Source organism: Natator depressus, chromosome 10, assembly GCF_965152275.1.
Source record: "Natator depressus isolate rNatDep1 chromosome 10, rNatDep2.hap1, whole genome shotgun sequence".
Classification (NCBI taxonomy): Eukaryota; Metazoa; Chordata; order Testudines; family Cheloniidae; genus Natator; species Natator depressus.
The window spans coordinates 70738081-70765293 of record NC_134243.1 but is presented as its reverse complement, the minus strand read 5'-3'; the positions used below and the strand labels follow the sequence as shown (position 1 = coordinate 70765293).

At 48.9% G+C, this 27213-nt stretch overlaps 1 protein-coding gene across 2 annotated transcripts; it reads right to left on the bottom strand.

The window, feature by feature from the left end:
- Positions 1 to 348: 348 nt before the first annotated feature.
- KLHL25 (kelch like family member 25) lies at positions 349 to 27213 on the bottom strand. 2 transcript variants are annotated; one of them, XM_074964814.1, is made up of 3 exons: positions 27083 to 27213; positions 9825 to 11654; positions 349 to 3173 (listed from the first exon to the last, which is right to left on the bottom strand). In XM_074964814.1, exon 2 carries the CDS (start codon positions 11632 to 11634, stop codon positions 9865 to 9867), a length of 1770 nt encoding a protein of 589 aa, XP_074820915.1. In that variant the 5' UTR covers positions 11635 to 11654; positions 27083 to 27213; the 3' UTR covers positions 349 to 3173; positions 9825 to 9864. The 2 variants fall into 2 exon arrangements, with proteins under 2 accessions (XP_074820915.1, XP_074820916.1); XM_074964815.1 differs by having other exon boundaries at positions 9825 to 11651; positions 27083 to 27207.

The window sequence follows — 27213 nt, the reverse complement described above, 5'->3', positions numbered from 1 at the left end:
GTGTGCGGCGCTAAAGGCAACTGACATACTCCGGTGATGAGGGCCGGCTTAGGACCTACAGAGAAAAGCAGGAAAGCTATTCCAGAGTAGCACCAGGAACCTGTCCCTATGACAGTGTAGAGCGGGGTGGGCACACTTTTTGGCCCGAGAGCCACATCTGGGAATAGAAATTGTATGGCGGGCCATGAATGCTCATAAAATTGGGGTTGGGGCATGGGAGGGGGTGAGGGCTCTAGCTGGGGGTGGGGTGGGGCCAGAAATGAGGCATTCAGGGTGCAGGAAAGGGCTCCGGGTTGGGGCATGTGTGGGGGGGCAAGGGCTCCAGCTGGGGGTGCAGGCTCTGGGGTGGGGCTGGGGATGAGGAGTTTGGGGTGCAGGAAGGGCTGGGATTGAGGGGTTCAGAGCAGGAGGGGGATCAGGGTTGGGGCAGGGGATTGGGGCATGGGGAGAGGCTCAGGGGTGCAGGAAGCAGTGGCATGTTCCCTTCTCCGGCTCCTGCGTGGAGGCGTGGCCAGGCAGCTCTGCATGCTCCGTCGTCCACAGGCCCTGTCCCTGCAGCTCCCATTGGTGCCCCAGAAGGGGCCATTGGCATGCATAGGAGCCAGAGGGGGGCCATTCCGGGAGCTGCGTGGAGCAGCCCCAGACTCTACTCCCCAGCGGGAGCTTGCTTAAAATGGCTGGTGGGCTGTAGTTTGCCCACCCCGGTGTAGAGCTACAGTGGTCATTCAACATTCCTCTCAGCCTCATTAGCACCACAGATTCCCCTGACACCTGTGCTGTAACGTGGGCTGACCACCAAAGCTTATTTGACATGTTAGTCCTGTAAGGCCAGAGTCAGGCTCTGAGCTTCTCATTCTTGTCCCTTATTGCTCTCACTGATCGCTGCCCTGCGGAGACAAACAGTGGCAGGATAGCTGTGAGGTTCCTCTGGGTGTGTGCACGCTCATTTTAGTCTCTTGAGAAGTTAGAACAGCCCCAGCTCATGGGACTTTATTTCCATCCCTGCCAATGACTCATTGCCTTCACCTTGGACATGACACCTAACATGGTACCTCAGTTTCCCCAACTGTGAAGTCGCAATAATTACAGCTCGCTACGGTTGTGAGCCTAGCTGAACTGCGCAGGGCTGAGGCACCGCTTGGTGCCACCTATACTAAGAACCCTGTTTTTAGTCATAAAGCCCATTTGTTTGGGAAAGAAAACTCACACAGCCCCCATCTCCCCCCCACCAAGGCTTCCCAGACAGTTTTATTAAAGTTCTCAGACATTGGGGGAGAAACTACAATATTTAAATAAATCAACAAGTCAGTCCATTCGTGAGGCAGCTGTGTAAAAATTGTGTGCTCATCTTCACAGGGAAGGGCGCTCTTCCCTCCTGAAAGGCTTCTGTGTTTGAGGCCATGTCAAGGGTTTTGAGTGCATTGCACTATTTGGATGGCTAGGCTGCAGCTTAAGCTAATCCACTGAAAACTCAAAGTATGCAAAGGCATGCTGGAGCCGCCATGCCTGTGGACAGCAGTGGTCTGGCTAGGTGCGGAAGAAGCTGTATTCCATGCTGTAAACAGTTATCAAAGAGCCCTAATCCATGATGAGAACAAGGCAGGTCACGGAGAATTAATGGGTACTTCATGTAAAACAAAATGCAGGCCGAGCGCACAGCCAAGTTGTGACTGCCCTGGCCTGCAGAGATCAGCCACCGAAACGTAAGAGCTGCTTATGGGTAATTTATGACCAGCAACAGTGGCCGCTCTGTGGGCCGGGAGCAGGATACAGCAACCTCAGGGTGTGCCAGTACAGGGTGGGAAATGGATGCTTTACCAATATTCCCCTCCCATAATTCACCTTGCCAATTGTGTGATACTTTATGTTTGAAGCATCATGTATTAGGCACTGTTGAGGCAGGACACCCTTCTCAATGGACTGAAGATCAGACCTGGTATGTAAATTCTGTGTTCCTGTTCATTTGCTGATAACCCCCCCTTCCCTCCTACGCACCCAGTATTTAGGGGACGTAATAATGCAGAGGAACGGCTCAGAGATCTGCTCTGAATGTGCAGCAAGTGTTATCCAGCTTTATCCAGCTTTGCAACATAATTAACCCAGATCCTGACACATTGACAGGTGTACAACGCCTCTCCCCAGCTGCTGTGGGAAGGGAGCTGCCAGGCCTCAGACACACCACAGTAGAATGCGGAAGGAAAATGTTCTCATGTGCACAACAGGTCTCTGCCTCCTTCCTGCACGTTACCTGCCTGTCTGGGGTGTTGGCTTCCTGGGATTTTTTTTAGCAACATCAAAGGGCTACCCCTTTAAGTTTCAGCAGCCAGCTTCCCTGCCCGGCCACACAAGCAGGTACTTGGGTCACGCAGCTAGGAGTATCTATGCACAGGGCTGGCTCTCTGCTACCTTTCCAATCTGCGCAGAGCCCAGAGTCGGATTCGCCAATTCCCGCCCCACTGGCAACAGCCACCCGTCTCCCACTCCCCTTCTGTTTGGATCATTCTGAAGCACCCTAAAGACCCGGGATCACCAACTTAAAGCACTCTGCAAAATTAACCGCTTTTAAAAAGTGTAGAACCCGCCCCCGCGCCCCAGTACAGAAAGCACCTCGTCGGGTTACTGTGCTGTGTGCTCCTAGGACAACCGAAAACCCCTGCTGGGCTCCTAGCACAAACTCCAGAGGAATCGGGTGGCAGGACTGGCCCGGCGCTCCCACGGCGCTCTTTTAATTCAAGCCCATGCCTCCTTCGGTAGTGGCAGTACCATCCCTCTCCTGCGTCTCAACAGGCTTCATGCAGCGTCGATGGATACTTCATCTTTCTTATCATATTAAAACCAATCCCCTTCCCTCCCCACTCCCACAAACGAAAGCCCCGACAGAAAACGGCCCCGACACAATAGGCCTCCACCCCAGCACGCTTCTCGGCTCTGTTCTCCTTCAGTGGCTTGACTGCACGGCCGTTGGAGCGGCAGCATCATTTAGCACCCCCTCCCAGCCCAAATGGCGTGGCTTCCTTCTCAGGTCAGCCCTTTTCCTGCGCCCTGTGCCAGGGAAGGGCTGCAAAAGACCCTTTGCAGGCTTTGGGTGGGGGCAGTAAGGAGTGAGGCTGGTAGCATTTGGTCACTGTGCAGACTCCAGCAGAGAGAAAGGGAGATGAATTCGACAGTGGCATCTAGGGAGGAAATAAGAAAGAGAAAGCTTTAATACCCAGGTCACTCATCTACCATGGCCCCAGTCAAGCAGCCATCAACATGTCCCTCCCACTCACGGGGGATCACGTCTGGGGCTAATGAATCCCCAAGGGAGACGACGGGCTCCACTCTCTCTCTTGTCTGGAGAATCTCAAAAGGCTTTGTGTTGTCAGCCCTTGTAATTCCTGCTTCACTGCACCCTATTACGGGGCCACTGATGGAATGACAGCCTGGCCATTGAGGGAAATGGGGTGGGGGAACGTGACGGAATGTACCCGCATCCACACCCCCCACACTGTTGTAATAATCTTTGTACTATGTATGCCTTATGCAGTATCATCTGAAAACTCATAATTTGCTTGTCCTGATAAAATGTGTGGGGCAACATTGTATGTGAAGTTCTAGGATTCCACTGTATAGTGGTGTTAACACTTGTTCCACACTGAGGTTGGCAGACAGGTCTGTCTCAAAGAAAGGAATGTGTGCTCTGCTAAATTTGCATTTAAGCAATAAATAGAGTCATCAAGCAGAAAGGGAAACAAAGGACGGTCAACCAGGTGAGGAAAAAGCAGCAGGGAACATCCTTCCATAGAGACACTCTTGTCTCCTGAATCTCAGCTGGAAATGGTTTTCAAGAGGGGCACTGACACTCTAAAAAGGAGGGACAAACACCCAAAGACGACCCCTCTCTCTCCTCCTGCCCATCGCATTCACAGACCCAGAAGTGACCAAAGAAGCATTCATTGAACTCTGAGAGAAGGGGTCCTGACATAAGAAGTTTGGCCTGTAAGGCTACTGAAATCATATGGTGAGAATCTGATATAGTTTGTTAAGTTAGGTACCAGTTGTGTTTTAATTTTATTAATTACAAAGACAGAGATTTTAGGTGAGTACAAGTAATGAGGCACGTAAGTTAGAAATGGTTACAAGAAAATAAACTTATTTTATTATTTTAGCTAATCCAGCGTGTTTAAACTGAAGCATTTGGGGTAACCAGTTGGGTGCATATTATTTCTATTAAACAGTTAAGAGACTTTATGTAAACTTGTATTGTCCAGGAGAGGGCTGGGCAGTGCAGGACATAAATTTCTTGGGGAAATCTAAAGCTGGGAGTGTGTTGTGGGTCACCCTGCAGTATAAGCAAGGCTGGTAAGTGCGATAGGGGTGGCTGGCTGGCTGCAACACACACACAGACATTGCTGGGAGTGACTTGCGTGCTGGAGGCTGTTTTTGAGCCGTCCAGGCTGGAGGCTACAGCTGCAAAGCACTGCAAAGGGCATCCTGGGTTAGACAGCAGAGGTGGCCCAGCTACTCATTAGTCTAGATTGTACCCTGGGACTGAAGGCTCTGCATTCTTGACTCGCAACAGGTACAGACCATGAGGGCTGGTCTGGAAACTCCCAGCAAAATTACACTGGAGCAAAAAATGGAAGGAAAGTGGGAATTTTTTGGAGACGGGGGAAATAATTCCCATTTTCCCACCAACTAGCTCTTAAAAAACCAACCACACAAGTTTCCAAGGGGCTCATACATACAGCCTGGGGCCAGATCTCATGTTCTGTATACAATGAACGAACCAGGTGTTTGTCTACCCAAACCCTGGCTTAGGAAAAGCTTGATTTTCATATACCCGGCTCTGCAGGCCAACCACTCCCTTCTGACTCTGCCAGATAAACAGGCTTCAGAGACAAAACATCTGCTTGTAAAACGGCAGCAAGCTGCAGCCACTGCTTATCTTGCCTTTGCAATCCAATGGAGGCAAATGCGTTTCCCCACGAGACACTAGCAAAAATTATCTGTGACTTGGTTACTTTAGTAATTACAAGATGCTGAGCTGCTCTAAAACTACATTAAGGCCTTGCCCAGAGAGGGGTTAGCTACAGTATTTTAGGGATGGTCCATTTTTTAAATTGACCATAGGTAGCCACGCCATGGGCAACTTTTACTAAGATTTTGCAGGTTTTTGAACTGTGGTTTCTAGAGGCCCAAAGAGTTCAAACAGGTCAGTCTGAAATAGTCAGCGTGCAAACCCAGCAATGTCCATGCACAAGGAACTACAATCGGCCTCACTATAAGATGAAACTGACCAAGCTGTTTCACTGTCCCCAGCAGAGAGAGAGCAGAAGGGATAACAGTAAATTATATTTTATCAATGTTTGTAGTCTAAGCTTGATCTCCATTTCTGTTACAACACATCTCTATTAAGCGATTAACCCAGCTCCTGATTTGCATTTATACTGCCCTTATGAGCGGAGGTTTTGGGAGTTTGCATTTGCCTCTCTGCATTGATTCTGCTAGTCGAGATCTGATTCCTGTACAAGCGTCAAAAGTTGGCTAAGCCAGTTTTATGTTGTCTTATTACAGTTATGGAAACTTTTCTGTATTAAACACAGAATCAGCGGGGGTGCGGGGGAGAAGAGGAAAGGTGAGAGTTTTGTCTTAAAAGAAGTACTTGATTAGATCTCATCTGAGACACCAAATGGGAAGAGGGCAGATTCCCGTGCCTATATAGCTCCTCCCTGCACAGCGCTGACAAAAGTCTCTTATTTCATGGGTCACTCACTGACCACTGGAGGCACACAAATCAGCTGGAGGGCTGTGCGGTGGGAGAGATTAGGCTTTTGCTTTTTAAGCTGCTAATCATGGTTGATCCCTGGAATTACTGCTTGCGATCAGCACTAAATTAATGTCCCACTGTATTCTTGGACAGGGCGCGGAGATCCTCCTTGAAAAGTACGCTGATGCAAACCCCCTGGGGCTTAAACGTGGCCATACTGGAGGCTAACCTTTCTGCAGGAAACAATTCATTGCTGTTATGTTTGTTATGTTTTAAATTAAAGCAGAGCTGGAGCTTTGGGGCCAGGCTTTTTCAGGAATAAACGGCCATTAGGTACCCACGGCCCACTGAAAACCTTTGTGAGTTAGGGGCCTGACTTCCATTTGTGCCTTTGAAAAGCTCCCATTCGTGTGTCGGCACCTTCCAGCTCTTAACCCGTGGCTGACAAGCCTGGTGCTTGTGCTTTACAAACCCATGGGTTTGATTTCTGGGCTTGGTCTCACCCCCCTGCATCAACTGTGTTTGACAGTGGGGGCAGCACATTGTGTCCCTACAGGGTCACTCAAAACCACCCCTCCAGACGTATACGGGGTAGTATTGATGGACTCCTTGCTCAGAATGGGGGTGACTGTAAGAATGGATTGTGGGAAAACCCTTAGGGCTCCCACCAGGGTCACAGGGAACACTTCTAGACAAATACAGTTAGCAGCCAAAGATGGCAAAAGTTCCATTTGGCCACTAAAGGACAAACGCAGCTTGGCCTTTGGCTTGGTACGTACCAGTGTGGAGGGAGAAGGACCAGGGGGTAGTTGCTTCCTTCTGAGAACTCTGGTCCATGGGACTGCATAAAGGGCAGTAGCAATCAAACCCCTGCTATGGGGTAAAGCAGAGAGGTGACTGGGCCAAAACACTCCACAAGTTCAAAAGGATTAAAAGTCTATGGGTGGCTGGTTCTTCCCACGGTGGAAAAACAGAAAGTGCCTCTGAACAGAGCTTTCCAGAGAGAATGGGTCAGATTCTCGGGCCTGTCCTGCCCCTACTGAGCGAAGGGAGTGGAATGCAGCTGGGTCTCTCTTGCACTTCCCGTGAGCCAGCATAGCCAGCCCCTCATCACTCCCAGCCACACTATGCTTCTCCCAGTGTAGAGAGTGAATCAAGGAGGGGGAGGAATTTAGAGGGGGTACAGCAGAAGAATGCTGCATTCTGACTATCCCTGCTTGGTAGATGGTCCTTAGGGGCCACAGCCAGCTGATGTACTTTACAGCAAACCCCCCCCCCCCCCCAACCCCAACTGTCCTATTCTACACTGGGGCTGGGGACAGCAGAATCCCATATTCAGGAATCTGCAACTGACTCCCATAAACCCCCCAAATGCTCTCAGTGGGAATATGGACCAATACATGTAATGTCCTGGAGACGTCCTCTCCAGATTCCTAACCAGCATTTTGGATCGACCAAATTAGAGACCAACTCCCAGAGCACCGTTCCCAGCTTTTGCCCAGGGCCCAGTATCAGTCAGGGCAAGGTGTACAGCTGAGGCACTGTGGGGTACACAAGCAGGGCAAACCTCTTCCAGTGTGGCTTCACTCTCATCTCCGTGTGTTTGATTTAAAGGAGCTGTCAGAAACCCAGGACAGAGGCCACAACAACAAATTAGGTTTAAAAATAATGGGATGAAAAAGCTAAAATATATCAGGGACAGGACACCACCCAGTTAGCATGCCTGCGCTTTTAAATGTCTTATTTCTTTGGGTTACTAATAACCCATCAGAGGTAACAAGCCCCAAAACCTTGAGTGCTCTACCTTGACTTTACAGTGGCTCTTTGCAGATCACTCATCTTGTATAATGTGGCAGTGCTAGTCAATTTCACTTCCTGGTCTTCATGCACTAGTTTGAGATTGCGGACAACTGGGGAATGTTCAAACCTAAAAACTGTTCTGTCTGGAAAGTTTTAAATTTAATTTAAAAAAAAATCATAAAGAAAACTGCCCTGGTTAGTGGGTTTCGTGCAGGCAGGGCATAAACTCCCTATCCCTTGCAGAGATCCCCAAAGCAAAATTGAATTCAAATTGAAATTTTGAGCAAAATTGAATTCAGTAGATGAACCATCACAATCCCTAGCCCCATTCCCATGTGGGTGCCTGGCACGGTGTTTTACTGTTCACCAGCTCACTGAGAAAATTAATTTTCAGCTCTAGGATGGCTCTTGAGGGGAGACCCATTGCCCCGAGCTGAAAATGATGGAGTCCTCATACTCTTTTCTGCGATATTTAATAGCCGAGTGGCAGTTAATTAGATTACTGAGCCACCGCGACAGATGCTAGGCAACCCGTGAGGAGGGGAGGCGGTATTTGGAAAAGCCATTATCATTCAGCGCAGGGAATGCACAGTACAATCCCATGTTAACCCCTCACATCCTTGCTGTGCCCTACAAAACGGTGCAGCCGGGTCAAAGCCAGACACATCTCAAAATCTTACAGCAGCCCAGTGTTTTGGGTGCTTTTTCCATCATGCACCAAATGTCTATGAAAAGCAGGCAGGGGGCAAGTTGGGCAAACTGTACATGAAGATGCCAGCAGCTCCTTCTTTGATGCCAGCGGTACAGGCAGAAGAAATTGAAGGGGGAAACGCTGGAAGGCTGCTGTAATGCCACCCTGTTGCATTTTTCCCCTGACATGTCTGTGACACTAAGTGTGAGGCCAGGGAAACAAGAGGGCGTTACAGGGCTTGGGCATCATTCTTTCCTCCGGGTGTAAAATGAACTTTAAAATTAAAGGAGAATTTCAGCGCAAAAGAGGATCCTCTCTGGAGTCCCTCATCCACCTTTTTGGGATGAAAACCCTATAGAGGAAATTTGCCAATCCCCCATCCGCCGCAGGAGATGCTTCCAGGTTCTCTCATTTGGCTCTTAACAGGCTTCCAAACTTACATGGAGGGATGCAGACGTCCCAGTGGTAGAGGAATCTGTGCAGTCAGTTCCAGAAGTGGTGCTAGATTTGCTGCAAAGGCAGCATTATTCCCCAGGGAGTGCTGCCCAGATCAATACTTGGTTCACAACAAGCATTGGGAAGGATTTTAGGAAGTGCCACCTTTCACTGGGGAATTGCATTCTGGCACAGATTGAGCAGGTGCCGATATACGCAGGTTGGTAATTTTAAGGTTAAACCATTGACCAAAATCTTCCAATCGGCACAGCAGCCAAATGTCCCACTGTAGATGAGTGGGTGGGAGCCAGATGCCAGGCTTCCTGTCCAAGTTTCCACTGCCCCTCATTTCAAACAGTGCTTTCCCTGTTACTCTGACCAACTGGGGAAAATAGCCTCAGAATTTATGTACCTGGGGTCAAATATCAACATCTTTCACAGCCCATCCCCGCATGCACACACAGCAGTGCAGCAAATGCATTTTTCTTCGGGTTATTACATCCCCTTCCCTCCCATTCACATCTTGCACAGGAGTCTGGTGGTTTTCAATTTGATAGGGGACTGCTCTGGTGACAAATCTACATCTGATCCCTGGGAAATGTGCAATGGCTTCTGTGCTTCTCCTGCCCTATCCACTGAACGGTACGCACAACGTAACTTTTGTTACCCCTCACAGACATCCATGCCCTCCCTCCCAGCATGCCATTTTAATACCTACCTATCAGATAGTCTGTCCCCTGTGCAGGCATCTGTGTAAGTATTTCATGCTATGCCTTTCTTAAGTGCTCATCACCACAGTGTCTACCCTACCAGAAGGTGCTGAATACAAGTATTATTAGAGTCATGATCGGAACATATTCTCTGTCTTGCCCTGGGACACAAGTGGATGGGTTGCACTCTAAGCCTCCAAGATACTGAAGGGGCCAGCTTGAAATAGTTATGGTATGAAAGCAGAGAGGTATCAACCTACAACGGCCTGGGCCTACTCGGCCTTCTATCTGTTTACCCCTCTCTGTTTCAAATGTAAACACAGGGAAACGGTGGCATTCCCAGGAGCAAGTCTAGATCCAGCTGTCTTAACATGGGGCGTGGATGCAGATTTTAGGCGGCGGAGGTGAAGTATCAGGTTAAAAATATATATAATCTTACCCGGTTAAGCTCCTGAATTCTGGATCCAAGCCAATGCCTCTCAACCTGGCAAGTGCTTCCATGTGCTGACGAAAGCCGTGGGGATGAGTGAGTACGGCACTGTTGTTATACAGTTCCACGTGTCCGAGGTAGGGTCATAACAATCTAGCGTTTTACACCTCTGAGTCCCAAAGTAACCCCCCACCACGTAAAGCTTATTCCCCGAGGCCAAGGCGTGGCATGACATGCGCTTGGCAGTCATGTCCCCGATCCGCGTCCACTGGTCCGTTTCACAGTCGAAGCGGTAGGCGGACGCAGCTGTGAATTCAGTGTCCCCGCCCATGATGAAAATCTGGCTGCCTAGAACAGCGGCGGCAGTGTAGCGCCAAGGTTGGGGGCACTCTGCTTTGATTGCCCACCGGTTCACGACAGGATCGTAGCACTGGACTTTGGACACCATGTCCCGGTGGATGCTCGTCCCGCCAAAGACAAAAAGCTTCAGCCTAGCACTGACCACTGCAGCATTGCTGACTCCATCCCTTAGAGGGGCCACCATGGTCCATTTGTTGGAGGCAGGGTCATACTTCTCTACCTGCTTCAAGGAAACAGAAGGAGATGCCGGAAAGACACCAGCCACTGCAGTGTGCCCACCGACCACGTAGAGGCAGTTCTCCAGTTCAGCCGAGCCATGCCCAAACCGAGCTATCAGCATGGGAGCAGCTTTGGACCACTCCTCATGAACGGTGTCATACACCCAGACGTCTTTGGAGACCCCATTCTCTGAGCCCCGCCCGCCAGTGACATAGACTTTGCAGCCAATGGCACAGGCACTAAACTCTTTCCTTGGGCTTGGCAGGTCTGCTTTGGGGATGATCTCTTTTGCCTTTTGATCCACCTGGTAGATCTTATCACACATGAAGGTCTGCCCGCCCAGGATCAGCAAGGTATGCCCGGCTTTGCGGGGCCTGGCACAGGGGCTGGTGACCACCCCGTCATTCTGGAGGATCTTCTTCTTGCAGTGCATGGCCTCGTCCATGATGAGCTTGTTCCTCTCATCTGCCATGATCAGGTCCTCGCATGCCATGGCTTCCTTGAGGCACTCGGAAGGCAACAAGGCCAGACGCACGTTCCTCAGCAGCTCTGGGAGATGCACCTTCCGCTTGTCCAAGTCATACTTCACCCACTGAATGATGGCCCTGAAGACCTTCTCCTCGTCCTCTATCTCCAGCTCGTCACTGGAGATCAGGTCCAGCAGGGTGTCCTTGGAGAGGTTGTTGAAGTCCTCGCTCTTGTGCACTGTTTCAAAGTTCACCAGGCACATCCTCCAGGACAGCTCGTAGAGTCTACGGCACTGATGAACATCTGAGAGCAGCATCATGCCCAGGCAGTTGGAAGGGTAGAGGTTCTTCTCAAGGAACTCAGCCGCTGCATCTCGGACGTCGTGGAACTGTAGCATGTCCCCAGCCTCCAGCAGGGACTCTGCATTCTCCTCATTGATGATGATCTGGGAGGAGTACGCGAAGTCCAGCAGCAGCTCCAGCACCTCTGGGTGGAGGCTGTCATGGAAATTCACCTCATCGTCTAGGCTCTCCCGCAAGCCGTTGCTGAACATGGCCTCGAAATAGCTGCTGGAGGCGGCCAGCACAGCCCGATGGCACGGGAAGGACCTATTCCCAGCCCAGAGGGTGACGTCAGTGAACACGCAGCGCTTCCGGAAGGTGTTGAGATGGGACAGGACGCAGTCTGGGTGGGAGGTTTTGTGGAAAAGCAAGATGTTCATAGAGCCAGTGCTCGTTCGGGATTTACGGTTCTCGTGGACGCTGACCGACATGATGACAGAGGCGCGGTCTGCTGAGGAGTGAACAGAAAATAAACTAATTAGTGGTGCTTATAGAGGAGAGAAACTAGCACTAGCTAGAGCCACCAGCAGAGTGTGGGCATCTGCTGTGCTAAATTCCCTCTCCCCACTGATCTGCCAACACAACTCAAACCTACTCCAGGGTCCCAGCACTGAGCCCTTCCCAATTCTGCCAGTGCTCCTGAGTCCTGACCTGCAGCACCCCCCAGATATTCCAGCCACAGAGCACCCTGTAATGGCTTGCTTATTCTTCTAAAATGTATTTTTGGGTAATCATGGCAGAAACAGAGAATTCGGCACTTTGGCTTCAACAAGGAATAAGCGAAATGCAGCAACGAAAGCCCCAAACTAAATGGCAAATTTTCTCAACAGTCCCTGGAGGGCAAACACACAAACCGTGCAATGTTTATTTTTCCTTGTTAAAGAGAACAGTCTATTTAGGGTAAAGGGCTGGGGCCTGTTCTTGGCTCAGTTCATGTCATGTTGGCGTCTGGTGGGGAGATTATTACAGGTTTAGGAAAGGCAATTGCAACCGTATTCATTTATAGGGTATCTAGCTATTAGAGGGAACCAAAGATTTCAACAGACTTTGCAAAACCCTTCTAATTCTACTTTCTGGCTGATGAATCTCAGCAGACTCTTCCACATGACTTATCTACTCTGTAGAACAGGCAGGCTTCAGGGAATATGACAAAGCTCAGTGTAGACGTTCCTCCTTGGGCTGGAACCCGGACTCTGAGACCCGGTGAGGGGGATGGGTCTCAGAGCCCGTGAGAATGTCTACACTGCTCTTTTTAGCCCCATACCGCAAACCCAAGTCACTTGACCCAGGCTCTGAGACTCACTGCTGCTGGGTTTTTTGCAGTGTAGGACATACCCACAACGCCCTCCCAATCTACTGAGATCGAGAGCAATGGAGTCTGGATGATGGAATTTGATAAGTTGCTTGGTCTAAAATATCCAAGGCTGCATTTTCAGTCAGTCTGCATTTTTCCACCTGTATCCAATGTGCAGGCACAACTATGCAAGTGATCCTATTCCGCAGGTGTAAATCAGGTAATTGGTAGGCTGACTGACTGATTTCTATTTTGTAAACATAAAAAATCCTGAGACTAAGACTGGAAAATTTAGTCCATAATTTACAAAGTAAATGCAGAAGGCACATCCATCAGCATAGCTGGAAAATAACATGTTTAAGAGAGAAATTGCAAGTCACTAAAAGCCAGTCTGTCAGTTCCAAAGAATATAAGAAGAGCTAAAGAATACAGTTAGGAAAAGAGATTGAGAGAGACAGACAGACAGACAAGACTGCAGCCACACAGATGCAGCTTCAGTTGGACAAACCACCCCCCTCTCCCCTTTACCTTATTGAGCAACTAGCTCATAGGTCAAAGCCCCAAAACAAAACCCCACAACTGCCATGCTGATGTCATCCCATTACAAACATCCTGTTGCTACCGCACCCCCACAGTGTCTGTTATTAAGGGCTTGTAACAAACATAAAGAGGTGACACGCTCTTACCAAAAGTCAAGCATTGTTTCATTTCATTTTGCAAAAAACCAACACACACACACACACACACACACCCCTAGAGTCTGGGTTTAGGGAACAGGCAGGCAGTCCAAACATGATAGATAGAAATGGGGCCAAGTTGCAAAGGTCAGATGCAGATCTGGGTTCCCTTTTTCACCTCTTCCACCCTAAAAACCTCTCTGTAACTATTGTTCTGCTTTTTTAGCGAGGGACAAGGTACCACCAACCCCGAGCATTCAAAAACACCATAAGTCAGGCCCCAAAATCATGAGATTCTTTAAAAATCATGAAACATAAAAAAATGTTGATTTGCAATAATGATTTGGGGGGCTTTTTATTTGCCTTCTAGCTGTATGAGCCCTGAGCGTGCACTCAGCTCATATTTTCAAGCTTTTCTCTGTAATGATAAGGGTTAGAAACTTAGCTTTCATGGGGGGAGAGGGAGGAAAGAGTGAGATTCTCATGACACCTCTCGATTCCAGCAATTGGGACATTAAGAAAAAGCAACAAGTACCGCAAGAGGTGGAAAAACCCTGAATTAATAAAATCCCCGGTTCATCATGAAGCCAACAGGCCCCTGCCCTCCCAAGTCAGCTAGATCAGGGTCTCAACACTGCCAATGGAGCTCACGGTTCCGAGTCAGCTGCTAGGCTCTGAGACATCCAACCTAGGGGAGACGGTCAAATCCGCAGCTCATGTCGGAAGAGTCAACAAGCCCTGGATGACAAGTGGGTCATGTAGCAGGCTTTGCTGGCTTGATGAGAGGGAGAGTACATAGCACGACCCGTGATTTACAGGGCAGGAGTCAAGCAAGGAATTCTGAATAACCGACCTTGGGTGAGAGGCGATGACCTCTCAGAGGCCAATGACAGGTTAGCAGCCCCTCAGGACACAGAGCTGACACATTTCAGAAGCAGCCGTGTTAGTCTGTATCCGCAAAAAGAACAGGAGTACTTGTGGCACTTTAGAGACTAACAAATTTATTTGAGCATAAGCTTTCATGAGCTACAGCTCACTTCACCGTGACCTCCCAGAAACCTGAAGCAGTTCAACACTCTCATGCTTCACGGAGCCTGGCTGCAGATAAGCCAGACACAGGCTCAACCACAAGCTGCTCAGACACTTTCCAGCACCTCAAACAAAACATAAATAAATCCTAATCAATAGGAATAATTCTGAGTTGTGTGTTTTCTGCCTCTCCCCACCTCCCTTACAGTGTTCTACAGGGCAGATGTAAATGGGCCAAGTTACAGGCTCTGGGGAAGTCTCCCTAGGCTTCCCAGTCCCCAAACAGTACAGCGTAAATAACACAGAGTCGCTGCAGGTGTGGGATCTTTGACCCAAATCACGCTGCTATTGATTATATTTTTATTCAACTATTTGACACTCCCAGATTCCTAGCAAATATCCCCAAGGTCCCAGGCTGAGACCGTAATACTCATTTGACTTGTGAGCAGAGGCAATTTTCAATGCAGGGCTCCAGAACTGGGCAGAAAATCACATTATTAAGTGGCTGAGCCAAGCTGCAAGGGGAAATGTTTCTAGCATCATCAGGATGCTTATTCTGCACCCACCTCAGGGCTAGTACAAATTTCTAAGGGTTAATATGGATTCTAGTGACACAATTTTACAGCACCAAACTCAAAGGTGCTGAAACTAGCAGTGCTGGAAGCAGATTCCATTATATCCAGGGTTTACAGTTTGGTTCAACGGCTCTCAGCACCCCCACAATACAAATTGTTCCAGCACCTCTGACCAAACTGAGGAATACAAATGAAACATTTATGAGTCTGCTAAAAGCTATTGATTCCGGCTTCCCTTCCTCCAACCTCAGAAAACACCCTCCCAATCTATTGCTTCCTTTGAAGACCAGACCTGAGCAGTGAGTGGATGTGTTAATTTTCAAATGCGATGTGATAATCAAACCAAATGTTAAGCAATTCACACAGAATAGCCATAGAAACAAACACAGGGGCCAGAAAGGGAAAGGGACAAGGTTAGCTTTTCCTGAGCCTGGAGGAGGAAAAGGCACCACTCAGAATAGAAGGAGTGGCTAATTTATAAATTAAGAACACCTACATAAAATACAAAAGCTGCACCAGGCCACAGAGTTTTTTTAAATCCCATGTACAGTAGTTCTTAGGTGGGTAGGTAGTGGCCAAGTTACATTTCCATCCAATTGCTGCTTGGTGACCCACCAAAACTAGCACTACGTGGTTCCCTTTGTGGCAGAAAGAAAAGGAGTACTTGTGGCACCTTAGAGACTAACCAATTTATCTGAGCATAAGCTTTGTGGCAGAGAGGCCAAATGACTGAATGGGTACTGGATCATCCTTCCACCCTTAAAGATGGTCCCTTCAGCCAGGTGCAAGGTTATGACATCTACTGTCAGCTGGCCTTCTCACAGACGGCTGGGCTGGCCAATAAATGAGGCTGAAGCAGGCTGCAGAACTAGCAAGGGCCATCCCTAAGAAGCATCAAACTACCATACAGCTGGGATTTTAAAAAAAGCCTGTAGCCTGCAGCAGCTTTTATATTGTATGAAGGAGTTTTTAGGAGGCAAGTGTTACAGTGGGACCTACTTACCTGCCCTCCTTTTAAATGGTAAAGGCCTGAAATCTTCTCAAAACACCTAGGATTGAATCCTACCATGGCTGCGTAAGAGTAGAAATGTGGACGTTCTACTTCTTGCTCTCGAGCTGGGTGTAGCTCAGACTACCACAGAACGTGGCACAATGGACAACCCCTGCTTTCCCAGGGCTTCCCCTAGACCACCAGTAATGTGCGATAGCCCTTGATACACATCAGACGAACAGAAATTGTAGACAATAGCAATTTTTCCGATTAGTTTCTTCCCAAATTCTGCAGCTGTATGAACCTTCAAAATCTGTAAGTGAGGTGAGCCCCTCTGCTGCTTAATCAGAATATGCCCAAGGCCAGTCTACAGTTAGCAAAGCACTTAAGCATGCGCTTAAGTTAAGCGCATGTTTAAATGCGTTACTGATTAGGGCTTGACGTAAGCATATGCTTACTATTAAGCACAGCCTGAAGAGCTTTGCTGAAGCAGAAACTTACAGAGCAGCATTTGGCCCTAGGTTATGACAGAACATTTCACTGGCTTTCCTGATGAACATATAGAGCCAGTGTCCCTTTCCGACCTCCCACCTACTACGCAGAGCACAAAGGGCCATCGGAGAGCACAGCAGCCAGCATCCTCGGGGTAGGATAGGGGCAGTCATTAGAATGGAAGCTACAGCTCAAATAGCCGAGGACCTGACCGGCGCAAAGTGGTTCTGGGATACACTCATACGTTGCAGTCATTTTGTTCTTTTAAAGGGAGTTATAAAAAAATAAATAACGATGGCACTGTCTTCACAGGATCTCAGGGCAGGCGGAGACAGGCGGCAGCCCTTCTTCCATATAGATGAGGGCCTGGGAGCATCAGCCTTTTTGTCAGATAGCCAAGGCTGTCTGCTGGCTAGAATATTTCCCTGCCTCTAGTCAGTCTCAGCCCAGTAGATCTGAGAGAGACAGAGTTCTTACAACACAGCAGCACGGGGAGGGGGCTTCGGACAGCCTTTCACACACTCGTTCTGGGAGGAAAGCCCCCATGGCAGCAACCCAAGACAAAGATGAAAGTTCACTGAGTCACGGGGAGGGCAGGCGCCTCTGATTTCAGAGCACAAAGAAAAGTATCTCAGTAGCCCCTGGGGAGGACAAAAGCCAGTGTAGAGAACCAGGGAGAAAGGTGAGACCTAGAACTCTGATTTTCTCACCCGCTCTTGCTACTTAAAGCTGCTATGGTGGCATCAAGAAAGTGGAACAGCTCCCCAGGAAACAACTGTTGTGTAAAGGGGCTTCCCTGGTGGTGCCAGGATAATGGAGCATCCCTACATCCCACCTTGCAACCCCTGAGACTAGAGGTGACTTGGGGGTGGAGGGCATGACTGAAGCTCACTGAGTTCCAGGTACTCCGTGCTGGCCTTGTAGCCTGTAGGCATCTAAGGGAAGCTGCTATAATTTAGAGCGTCTCCTGATTGTGCTTTAAGTTGAACTTGGTGGGGCCAAGAAACCAGGAGGCACAAAGGTACCTTAGTTGCTCTCTATCCCTATGTGAGCTCTGCATTCTGAAGGGCCTGCTCAGAAGCAGGGCCAATATTTGTAGTAAATTTAGCTTTTTTTTTTTTTTTTTTTTTTTTTAAAGCCACCAGGTTGTCCATGAACCTCCGAACATTTCCAGTATCCATAAGAATTCACCAAGCGGTTTGGACAAATAGCTTTACAGCCCGAGAGCTGTTCACAAACAGTTTGAGGTGCGTGGCTGGTCTAATAAATCACACAATATAGTTTCTGCTCCTTGATTGGGCAACCAAGTTTGTTTATTCGGTATTCTCCTGTAAAACAAAACAGCAAGTAACAAGTTCCCTGCTATGAATTTCTGGTCCAACAATTGCTAAAAAGTGTGAAACGCTGTCATTCAGAAATGTTCTTGCCAAACCCTGCCTGAACATGCCTGGGCAACCCTGACCCTATGAACCACGGTGAACCAAACCCTGCGCTGATAGTCCCAATTCAGGGTTTGGGGGAGTTGTTTAAGGGTTGCTTTCTATTTGACCATCGCTACTAAAAACTACCTACAACATTAAGAGTCACTGAGGTCTGATATTCACTCGGTTCACAACTCTTGGGAGAAAATGCCCATGCAACACTGGAGGCTGGAAAACCAGGGTTCTCGTTGTAGGGTTCTGCTCCTCCTGGCTTCGGGAGGGGCTTTCATTAGCGTTTTAATGGTAACCAGGCAGCTTTGGGATCAAAGGCATTGGCTTAGAAAAAGCTCAAATTTCCCTTTTAATTTATTCTATTTGGTTTTGCTGCCTCTGCTGTTCTTGTCACTTTCTTTGTCTCTTTTCACACAGGCTGTGGCAGGTGCTCTGAGTTTAAAACCTTCAGAGAAACAAGGACAGGGTCACTGGCACACATACTTCTGGGCAAGGCGGCAATGGAAGCAGCAGCGTAGACTGGAAAGAAACCGCTGATCTGGGGACATCGGGGCACCAGTAGTGTAATTCCACTGGTACCCTGGGAAATCTTCTGGGAAACCCATGAGTTACTGGGTCAGGCCACAGCAGTCTCCTACACGGTGTTTTACTTTCATCTCGGCACAGATAACCACAAATCATCCCACATCTCACAAACCTGGGGGGAAGCCTTAAGGAGGGATAGGGAAATTCAGCCACCAGCGTATCAATACAAACGTGCAGATCAGTGGTAAATGAATATAGCCACATGGGCCAGGGCAGTGAATAGCCCTAGAGAAAATGCCAGAAGCATCTGGCCTCAGGCACCTCAGTTTCAGATCTATTACTGGGTACAATGCTCTTGGCTACACCTGTACATCTGCAGTGTAATCAAGGGAGTCACACCAGTAGAACTGCAAGATGTGGATCTTCCATATCCGCTGGGCTGTCCGGGAGTAGCACTGGCATCTAGGGCAAGCTGGAGAGCAGAGTTTCAGCATCCAGGCTATAGTGACACAAGGCTCACCCACATAGTACCAAAACCTGCTCCCACAGAAGTCAACCACACTCCTACTTCTTTGTATTGGACCAGGATTCACCCATGAGCCCTTCTTTCCACATCAGAACAGGCCTGCTGCCTGAAGGGCCAGTACTGGATACTTCAGAAGAAGGCATAGAACACCTGATAATCACCCAAATTTTGCAATACAACCCTTAGGGGAAATTTCTTCCTGGCCTCGGCCGAAGATCAGCTTCTCTTAAAACGCTATGAAATTGCGCCCTTCTTTTCCGCTCTCCCATCTCCAGTGTTAGGTTCCTAGGCTGTTAGTCTCTGAGTCTAGGACATTAACATTCACCTGCAGTTTCATTTGGATAGTGTGTTCTTCACTTCCTGTCCTGAACAGTTGAATTGTTAAAAGAGTTGCCATTTGCATACCAGATATGGCTGCATTTCCACGTTAGGGAAACTGATTCCTCCTGTGTATACACACATGCACACACACACACAGTCTGTAAAATGGAGTCTTTAAATGTGAGCTACAATTATTCACATAGTCCATTACTCATAGAGACCTGGATCAAACATTTGGACAGGAATCAAAAATAGCAGACACAATGGGGAAAACAGATCTTGCTGAGAAAGACAGAAGGGAGATGGCAAATAGACAAGATAGGGGAATAAATCTTCCCTTTTGGAGATGTTAGCTGTAGCTCTAATTGGAGTTTTAAAGATTTGGTGCATATATTCCACTTTCATGTCACTTCACATAAACAACTCAACAGGTCTGGAATATATACTCCTCCTTGCAGGCTCCAAACCTGCAACCCCACTAGTGCTGTTCAGGGGACACTGGTCCGTACCTGCACGTACTAGGGGATCTGCCTTCGATACCAAACTTTCACAGCTCCCTATGTTCTGGCTGAAGCAATGCACTCTTGTCCCCATAGGCTGGCCCCAAACAGACCCGCTTGTTACTAATTACATCTTCCAGTAAATAGTACTTGAGATGAGAGGAGTAAAAATAGCAACCCACACTTAGTGCAATACAGAAAATGTTGACAGTGAAACCTGGCCAGTTGCCAGATAGAATGGAAAGAGACACTACACCTGCTTCCAGCCATGGACTTTCTATTAAGGTGTCAGTTCACAACTACTGAGTCATTGGATTCTGCACTCCAGGGGACACACACTGTTCTCGACTACAGCTGAGCAAATCAAGAGTAACTCCACTGAAGTCAGGGGTCTGCTCGTATCTGTAAATTTGGTTCCTTCCCTCTCCTCTGTCCTAAGAGGACAACTAATGCAGCGAAGATCAACTGTCTTTTTGCACCTTGTGATTCAGGCACCGTCACTCCCTCGCAGTCAGTGTCGTTACTCAGGCCTGGCCTACACTAACCAGATAAGTTGATCTAAGTTACACTAGTCAATTTACGTAAGTTACGCAACGTAAATTGATGTAGCTTAGATCAGGGATCGGCAACCTTTGGAACATGGCCCACCAGGAAAATCCGCTTTGAAATCGGTTTGTTTACCTGCAATGTCTGCAAGTTCAGCCGATTGCGGCACCCACTGGCCGCAGTTCGCCGTCTGTATGTGATGTGTTTATAAAAGAAAAGTACTGTAGCATATCAGTGAGCTCTGACTCAACCCAAATCTTTGTCATCTGAACGATCGCCATTGACAATTTTTTCCTCCTTATTTCATGTTTTCATGGCAGCCCTGCACTTCCTGGGTGGGAGGCAGAAATACCATGCAAAATGCTGTTCCACTTGTGTCAATTCGACTCAAACAGCAACCATGCGGTTTTCCAAGCCCAAATCTGCAGGGATCATCTGGAGAAGGTCTGGGCAAGCATCTGAACTTCTGTGTGCTTATGCACATGGATCTGAACTCAGAAATGTGCTCTGGTCATCACTATTTCATATTCCAGCCTGCCCAGGAACATGCTCCATCATGTGGTACCAACCTTCCCTCATGTCCTGCAGGGACTCCAGTTCCAAAGCTATCACAAAGGCTTATTAAATGCTTGGGTCCCAAAAACTATGAGCTATGTTTCACATGGAACTGAGCGGAAAGCAGTTGATGGGATGGTGGTTAAAGGTCCTCCAGGGTGGCAGACACATTGATGGGATGGTGGTTAAAGGTCCTCCAGGGTGGCAGATGCAGCTTGGTACTGCTAAATGCATCCTAGCAGGCTTTCTAGCAGCCACTGTTCAAGCAATGTTGACTACATTTGCCTCAATTCAATTACAATCTATAAAGAATGAGAATGGCATCTGGTAAGGAAGGAGGAAAAGGGGATTCTGGCGCTGCCTATAAAAATGGATTATGCTAAACCAAAATAAGCCCCCCTCAGACCAAATAAGAGTGTCTTTAGACAAACTTGGTTTAAGAACACACCTTTAGTTAAATTGGTGCAAGCTTGTGTGTAGACCAACCCACTCCCCACCCTCCACAATGAATGCTCTGTAAACCTTCTTATTAAGCCACCTCCAGAGGCAATAAAGGTGCATTAGTCTATGCTCATTATTAAACCCTCTGGCTTTGTAGTGCTGGGAATACTCCTCCCCCCATCCTTTTGCCATTATCCAACCAGGAGAAATCATGTTTTGAGCAACAGTTAAGGCTGTGGACAAAAGCTTTTTAATGTCTCAGCCCAGCAGATCTTTTCAAAGCCTGGAATTCATTTCAGGAGCTGCTGTGAGCTCCCCCCCGCAAAACCTGCCTTCCAGCTCAATGAGTGAATGAATTCCATTCAGGTAGATCCATCACTATCTGTTTGTGAAATGATGCAGAGTTGAAGATGAAGATAGATCCCCCCTGCTCGCCTCCCAAATCAAGCTCACAGGGGCCCGGAATGGAAATGACCCATTTGATCACGGTGTCCATCTTCAGGAGAGAGTCCCATGAAAGAGAGCCTAGCTGCTACTACACTTAGAAGGAGAGGCGTCTACTTCAAATGCCCGCACATCGTACCTAACCACACAGCTCCCAGCGGATGTGCACTGGGTGAGAAGTGGGCCATTGGGGTGGTGGCAGAGTGTCTGATGAAGATGCTGCAACTGTAGGGGGCAGGCAGAGCTTCCCGCCCTCTGCTCACATGCCATCCCTTACTACGAGCACATAGAAACTTGTCGGCAAAGTAGAGGGGTTGGTTGATGGGGTTAATCGGAGCCTCTACCATGTGCTTTCTTATCAACAGGGCCCAGTTCTCCTCGCAACTTTCAATCCAGAATTTAAATTCAGCTCCCAGTCAGATAACCTGATGCTCTGTATTGCTCTGCCAGGAGATCTTGGTACAATTTCCAGAGACGGCAGAGGTTAAGCACCCCACGCAAGTCCGTGAAGATGGGAGGACCTTGTATCTCTGTAGATGAGTACCCGCTGGTGTTGATGGGCACTGGAGGGAATTCAGCGCTGGCCAGCAAAAATGCCAACCCCTGAAGGAGATTAAAGACGCTAAGGAGAGCAAGAAGAGACCTCCCCTCCTCCCTCCCCCCCCCCCCCGCCAGACAGAAGGGAAGATTCAGAAATTAAAAACATTCTTAGCAAGGATTAAAGGAGGTGGGAGTGTTACTCTGAGAGATACAGGGCTCTGATCTCTCACTCTTCAGGGCTACATGTGGCATCAAACCACATGACTCAACCCATGAGTTACTGGGTCGCAGCTGCTCATGTTACCTTACCTTACAAGGTGTTTTACACTCACCTCTGCACCAATCAACAATAAATCAAAGGGATTTCCAATGGGCTGCAGTATGAAGCTTGCCTGGCCTCGGGCTGATAGGTCAACAGATAAAACTGGTGGTCTCTCCTAAGTCTAAGTGTTTTGCAAGCAGGCAAGTTGGGATGGCTCAGTCACAGTATCCTAGGACAAGGGAAGCAATGTACCCAGGCTCCAGTGGAAGGGATGATGCAGCAGCCCTTGCTCACTGGACTGGTGCTAACAGCCACCGTGGGGATGTAAAAGTTGATGAGCAAAGACACATTGATGGGATGGTGGTTAAAGGTCCTCCAGGGTGGCAGATGCAGCTTGGTACTGCTAAATGCATCCTAGCAGGCTTTCTAGCAGCCACTGTTCAAGCAATGTTGACTACATTTGCCTCAATTCAATTACAATCTATAAAGAATGAGAATAAATCTGGCTCTTGGTAATAAGCTCTGACATTTGTATTTCTAACCTGACCCTTTCAGCAACCCATCTGCCCGGTGAGCAAGTCCAACACCCCAGACCCACCAGGCCAGGTCTGCCCCTCCTGGTCCACTTACACATATACGTGGCCAGGACCTGCCTGACCGGTACCCTTGTGTCCTGTTCCCATCTCCCTCCACATCTGACCAGGTTCTGCTTGTGCTGTTCCACCCCTACAGACGAGTTGCCCACCACCTAATGCCTCTCCTGTTCCATCCCATCACCCAATAAGTGTTTCCTAAAAACATTACTGGCCATCAGGGAAGATTACTTTGAGTCCCAATGAGTTTGTGCAGGAGACAATTTCCCCTGCAGGGGTAGTAATACAATCATCACTCAACAACAAGTCATACTCTTTCTGGGCCTTGACTCCACGCAGTCCTCCCTCCCGCACCACGAAAACATATAGCACACACAGCGTACACACAGCACCCAGAGTTAATCTGCCCCCGAGCCATCTCCCTCATACGCTTAACTACCCTGGTCCTTTGCTGGTACGATATTAAATTGGCCTCCTCTCTCCTGTTCTGCACATGCAGGGAAGGTTTCTTAGGAACGTGGTGCAAACCCCATCATCTGAGCCATTTAAAACCGGGCCGAACACAAGAGATTCTACCACAGGGAACAATTCTGCACACACTGAGGGTGAGAGGGGGTTTGACTATTAGGTCTAATACAGAGGTGGGCAAACTACGGCCCGTGGGACACATCTGGCCTGCAGGACTCTCCTGCCCAGCCCCTGAGCTCCTGGCCCAGGAGGCTGGCCCCCGGCCCCTCCCATGCTGTTCTCCCTCCCCCGCAGCCTCAGCTCTCTGCGCCGCCGGCACAATGCTCTGGGTGTGGGGCTGCGAGCTCCTGGGGCAGCGCAGGTGCAGAGCCCGGCCCTGACCCGGTGCTCTGTGCCACGCACTGGTGTGGCTGGCTCCAGCCGGGTGGCACGGCTGTAGCGCTGCCAGCCACCAGTGCATCAGGCAGCGCGGTAAGGGTGCAGGGGGGTTGGATAGATGGCAGGGGAGTTCGGGGTGGTGGTCAGGGGGTGGGGGTGTGGATAGAGGTCAGGGTGGTCAGAGGGTGGGAAATGGGGGGGGGTTGAATGGGGGCAGGGGTCCCGGGGGGGCAGTCAGGAAGGAGGGGGGGGTTGGATGGGGTGGCGGGGGCACTCAGGGGCAGGGGTTCTGGGGGCCGTCCGGGGACAGGGAGTGGGGGGGTGGGTGGATGGGACAGGGGTCCCGGGGGGAGGGGGATAGGTGGCGGGGGCCGGGCCATGCCTGGCTGTTTGGGGAGGCACAGCCTCCCCTAACCGGCCCTCCACACAATTTCCGAAACCCGATGCGGCCCTCAGGCCAAAAAGTTTGCCCCCCCCCCCCCCCCCCGGTCTAATAGCTCTTTTCTTCTTTTCTTGAACCAATAGAAGGGTAGAAAGAAATAGCTCCTCAGTGGCGCTACTTCAAGTCGTGTAAGTTTATGCTACGGTTTGGATGTCAACCTTTTGGAGTGAATTTGGTGCTGGGTTTGGACACAAGAATCTTGTTTCTTTGGGGGCAAGGACCGTCTTTTTGTTCTGTGTTCGGTTCATGACTGGGACTCCTCAGCACTACAATCCTATAAATAATGAGACTACTTTAAAGAGGAATGCTGCAAGCCGTCGTTACCCCAGGCACCTTTATTGCGCACAGCAAACCTCCATACAAACCTTATCCCAACACACCTCATCGACTCCAATCCTACTACAGAGATAAATGATAGCAAATGGCAAGAGAAATTAAAGAGGAGGAGACACAATTTGTTTTTGGATAAGATCTGATCTGAACCAGAAAACAGAGGAGGGGAACAGATAATGGGAGGCTCTTCCAGAGCTGCAAAAAAAAGTTCCTACACCAACAGTGGCCAGATTCTGGGGAGAGGAGACCCGGGATGGGCTAACAGGAGTAGGAAGGGGAAAATGAGAGAGGGGCAGGTAAAATAGGCAGCACAAGTTTCTCCCACATGCCCCCCTGTAGGATTCATACAAGGTTCATGCGCTTGACAACATTCAGGGCACACCCGGAGCGCTGTGCTGGACCTGTGCACACACAGCTCCTCTCAAGGGCATCAACCTTGGAATCTCGCCCAAATGACATGAACCGTGGGAAGCCTCCCAGGACTGGGCTCAAGGCCCGAGAGCAAGGAATGCGGTAGATAGAAATTGGTAAATAAGAATGTTAAACAAAGCCAGTGTATTCCTTTTATCTGTTGGAGAATGTAATGCGCGGGGGGAGAGAAGGAATAAAGGGGAAGGTGGAAAGCTGACAGGCAGAAGCCCGTTAGCAGACTAGCTCGCTTGCTTGCTAAAAGCTGTGTTCTGTCTTGTCATTGAACCGCCACACCCCCCCCCAGCATGCTTTATGCCTACACTGAAGGTACCACCAGTAGGATGGCAATCACTAGCACTTGTGGTGGCTATGTGTTACTATTTATACAGCACTGTACCTGGTGCTTTACAGATGAACGCGGGGTTTCTCTTCCTGTGTCTTCTGATGTTCGGTAAGGGGCTGGGGCAAGGAAGAGGAGGGAGGTTTACACAGTAAAAGTGAGGTCACTTGTTTTTTCTGGGACCATGTGCCCGGGCTGGAGTGAGATAAGCGCATGTGGAGGAGGGATTTGAAGAACAGCGAGTGGGGCTGCAAGGGATACAGGATTTGGGAGGTGACTCCAAGCATATGGTCACAAGAGGAGAAATCACCCAGGCACTCATAGGAGGAGGAGAGAGGTTGAACAGGAAGGCTCTCACCATATGGAGAGGTGTCCATAATGGACAGATGTCTCCTCCTGAAAGGAGTGATTGTACTGAGCTCAGAGTTTGTTTTCTTTGGTGTAAAGAAGCCTGAAATCAAACAGTGTGAATGGGCTTATGAAAAAACAAAAAGCTGTAACTTTTGAAGTACAAGAGGGCCCCAGGGAAGGCCAGGGTGACATGGCAGACGCTGTCCTAATAGAACAGGGAGCTATAACAGTCAGCCAGTTTGAATCAGCCATTTACACACAATTGCAAACTTTCAGAATTGTGTTGCTCCTGCTATTTCTGCAACTCATTATTTTATCAGGAGGCTCACTGGAGCAGGGTCCCTTGATCCGTAAGCAGTTTTACAGCGATATATTTCGAGTCAAACAAAAAATGAATAAATGTTGCTGTATTCCTAGGCTAGGTGTAAATGACAGCTTTTTGTTTTAAAAAGCCGAATGCCTCAAGCATTTGCTGAATATCTCACTGCTAACGTTCTAAGTGTATACAACCTGTACGGCACTCCAGGATCACAAGAGAGTAACACATCCAATTATCCACAGACAGCATGCTGGGTTCACGCTATCACCGAAAAGTCTGACACCGTATTGTTGGGTCTTTCCATGTCCCCAGCTACACATTTTAGTAAACGTGAATTTAGACCTAGTTAGAGAGGATGATCTGGATTGTGAAGCTAAGCATTGAAGATTTGGATTTAAGACAAACCCTGAACATTCAGGTGCTCAGACACAAATATCTGTAGTAAACTGAGTAGTCGTTGTAGCAAATTCAGTACTACAGGGTAAATCGGAGAGCAAAAGGATTTTTCTTCCTAAACCTCCCCCCAGCCTTAAACCCCAATCTGTAAAATTAATCTCCATCCATGCTCAATAAAAACAACAAAAAACACCCCAGGAGGTGTTCTTCCAAGATTATCCAAACACTCCTGAAAGAGGGAAAAGACATCAACTTAATTTTTCCCTGGCTCTCATCATTAACTGCACCTACTTCTTTCTCAAAGCCTTTTGAAATGATTTACTGACGGGAACCGAATAGAAGAAAAAAGCTGGAAAAACATCCTGCCCTCACCTCCAGTGTCCCTTGGCGATCAAGGCTCTCGCTGCTGTACCACGCACTGCATGCAGGAGATAAAGGACTGCCCCTTTCTCCCCCCTTCCTCCCGAGCCGAGATCTGCCTCGCAGATTCCCCCTCTTCAAAGCACTTTGCAAATGACATGTTTGCAACCGCACAGACAAGACTCTGTTGCAGCCTCTCCGGCGCTATCCCAGGCGCTGGGAACTAACTCTCACAGCCAGCAGTCTGCATTCACCTCTCTCCACACACTTCAGGCTGCCTCCCTCCCCCAGACTAGGGCAGGACTGGGGATGGAGATGGATCTACACAGATACTCACAGGCCAGCGATCTGCCCCAGGGGTCTGAGCGTGTCCCCAGGTCACTGTAGCTCCCCCGGCGGGCTGGTGCCCATGTTGCCCCCCAGGGAACTCTCACTCACTGGATAGTGTAGCACCAGGGGCTTGAGACT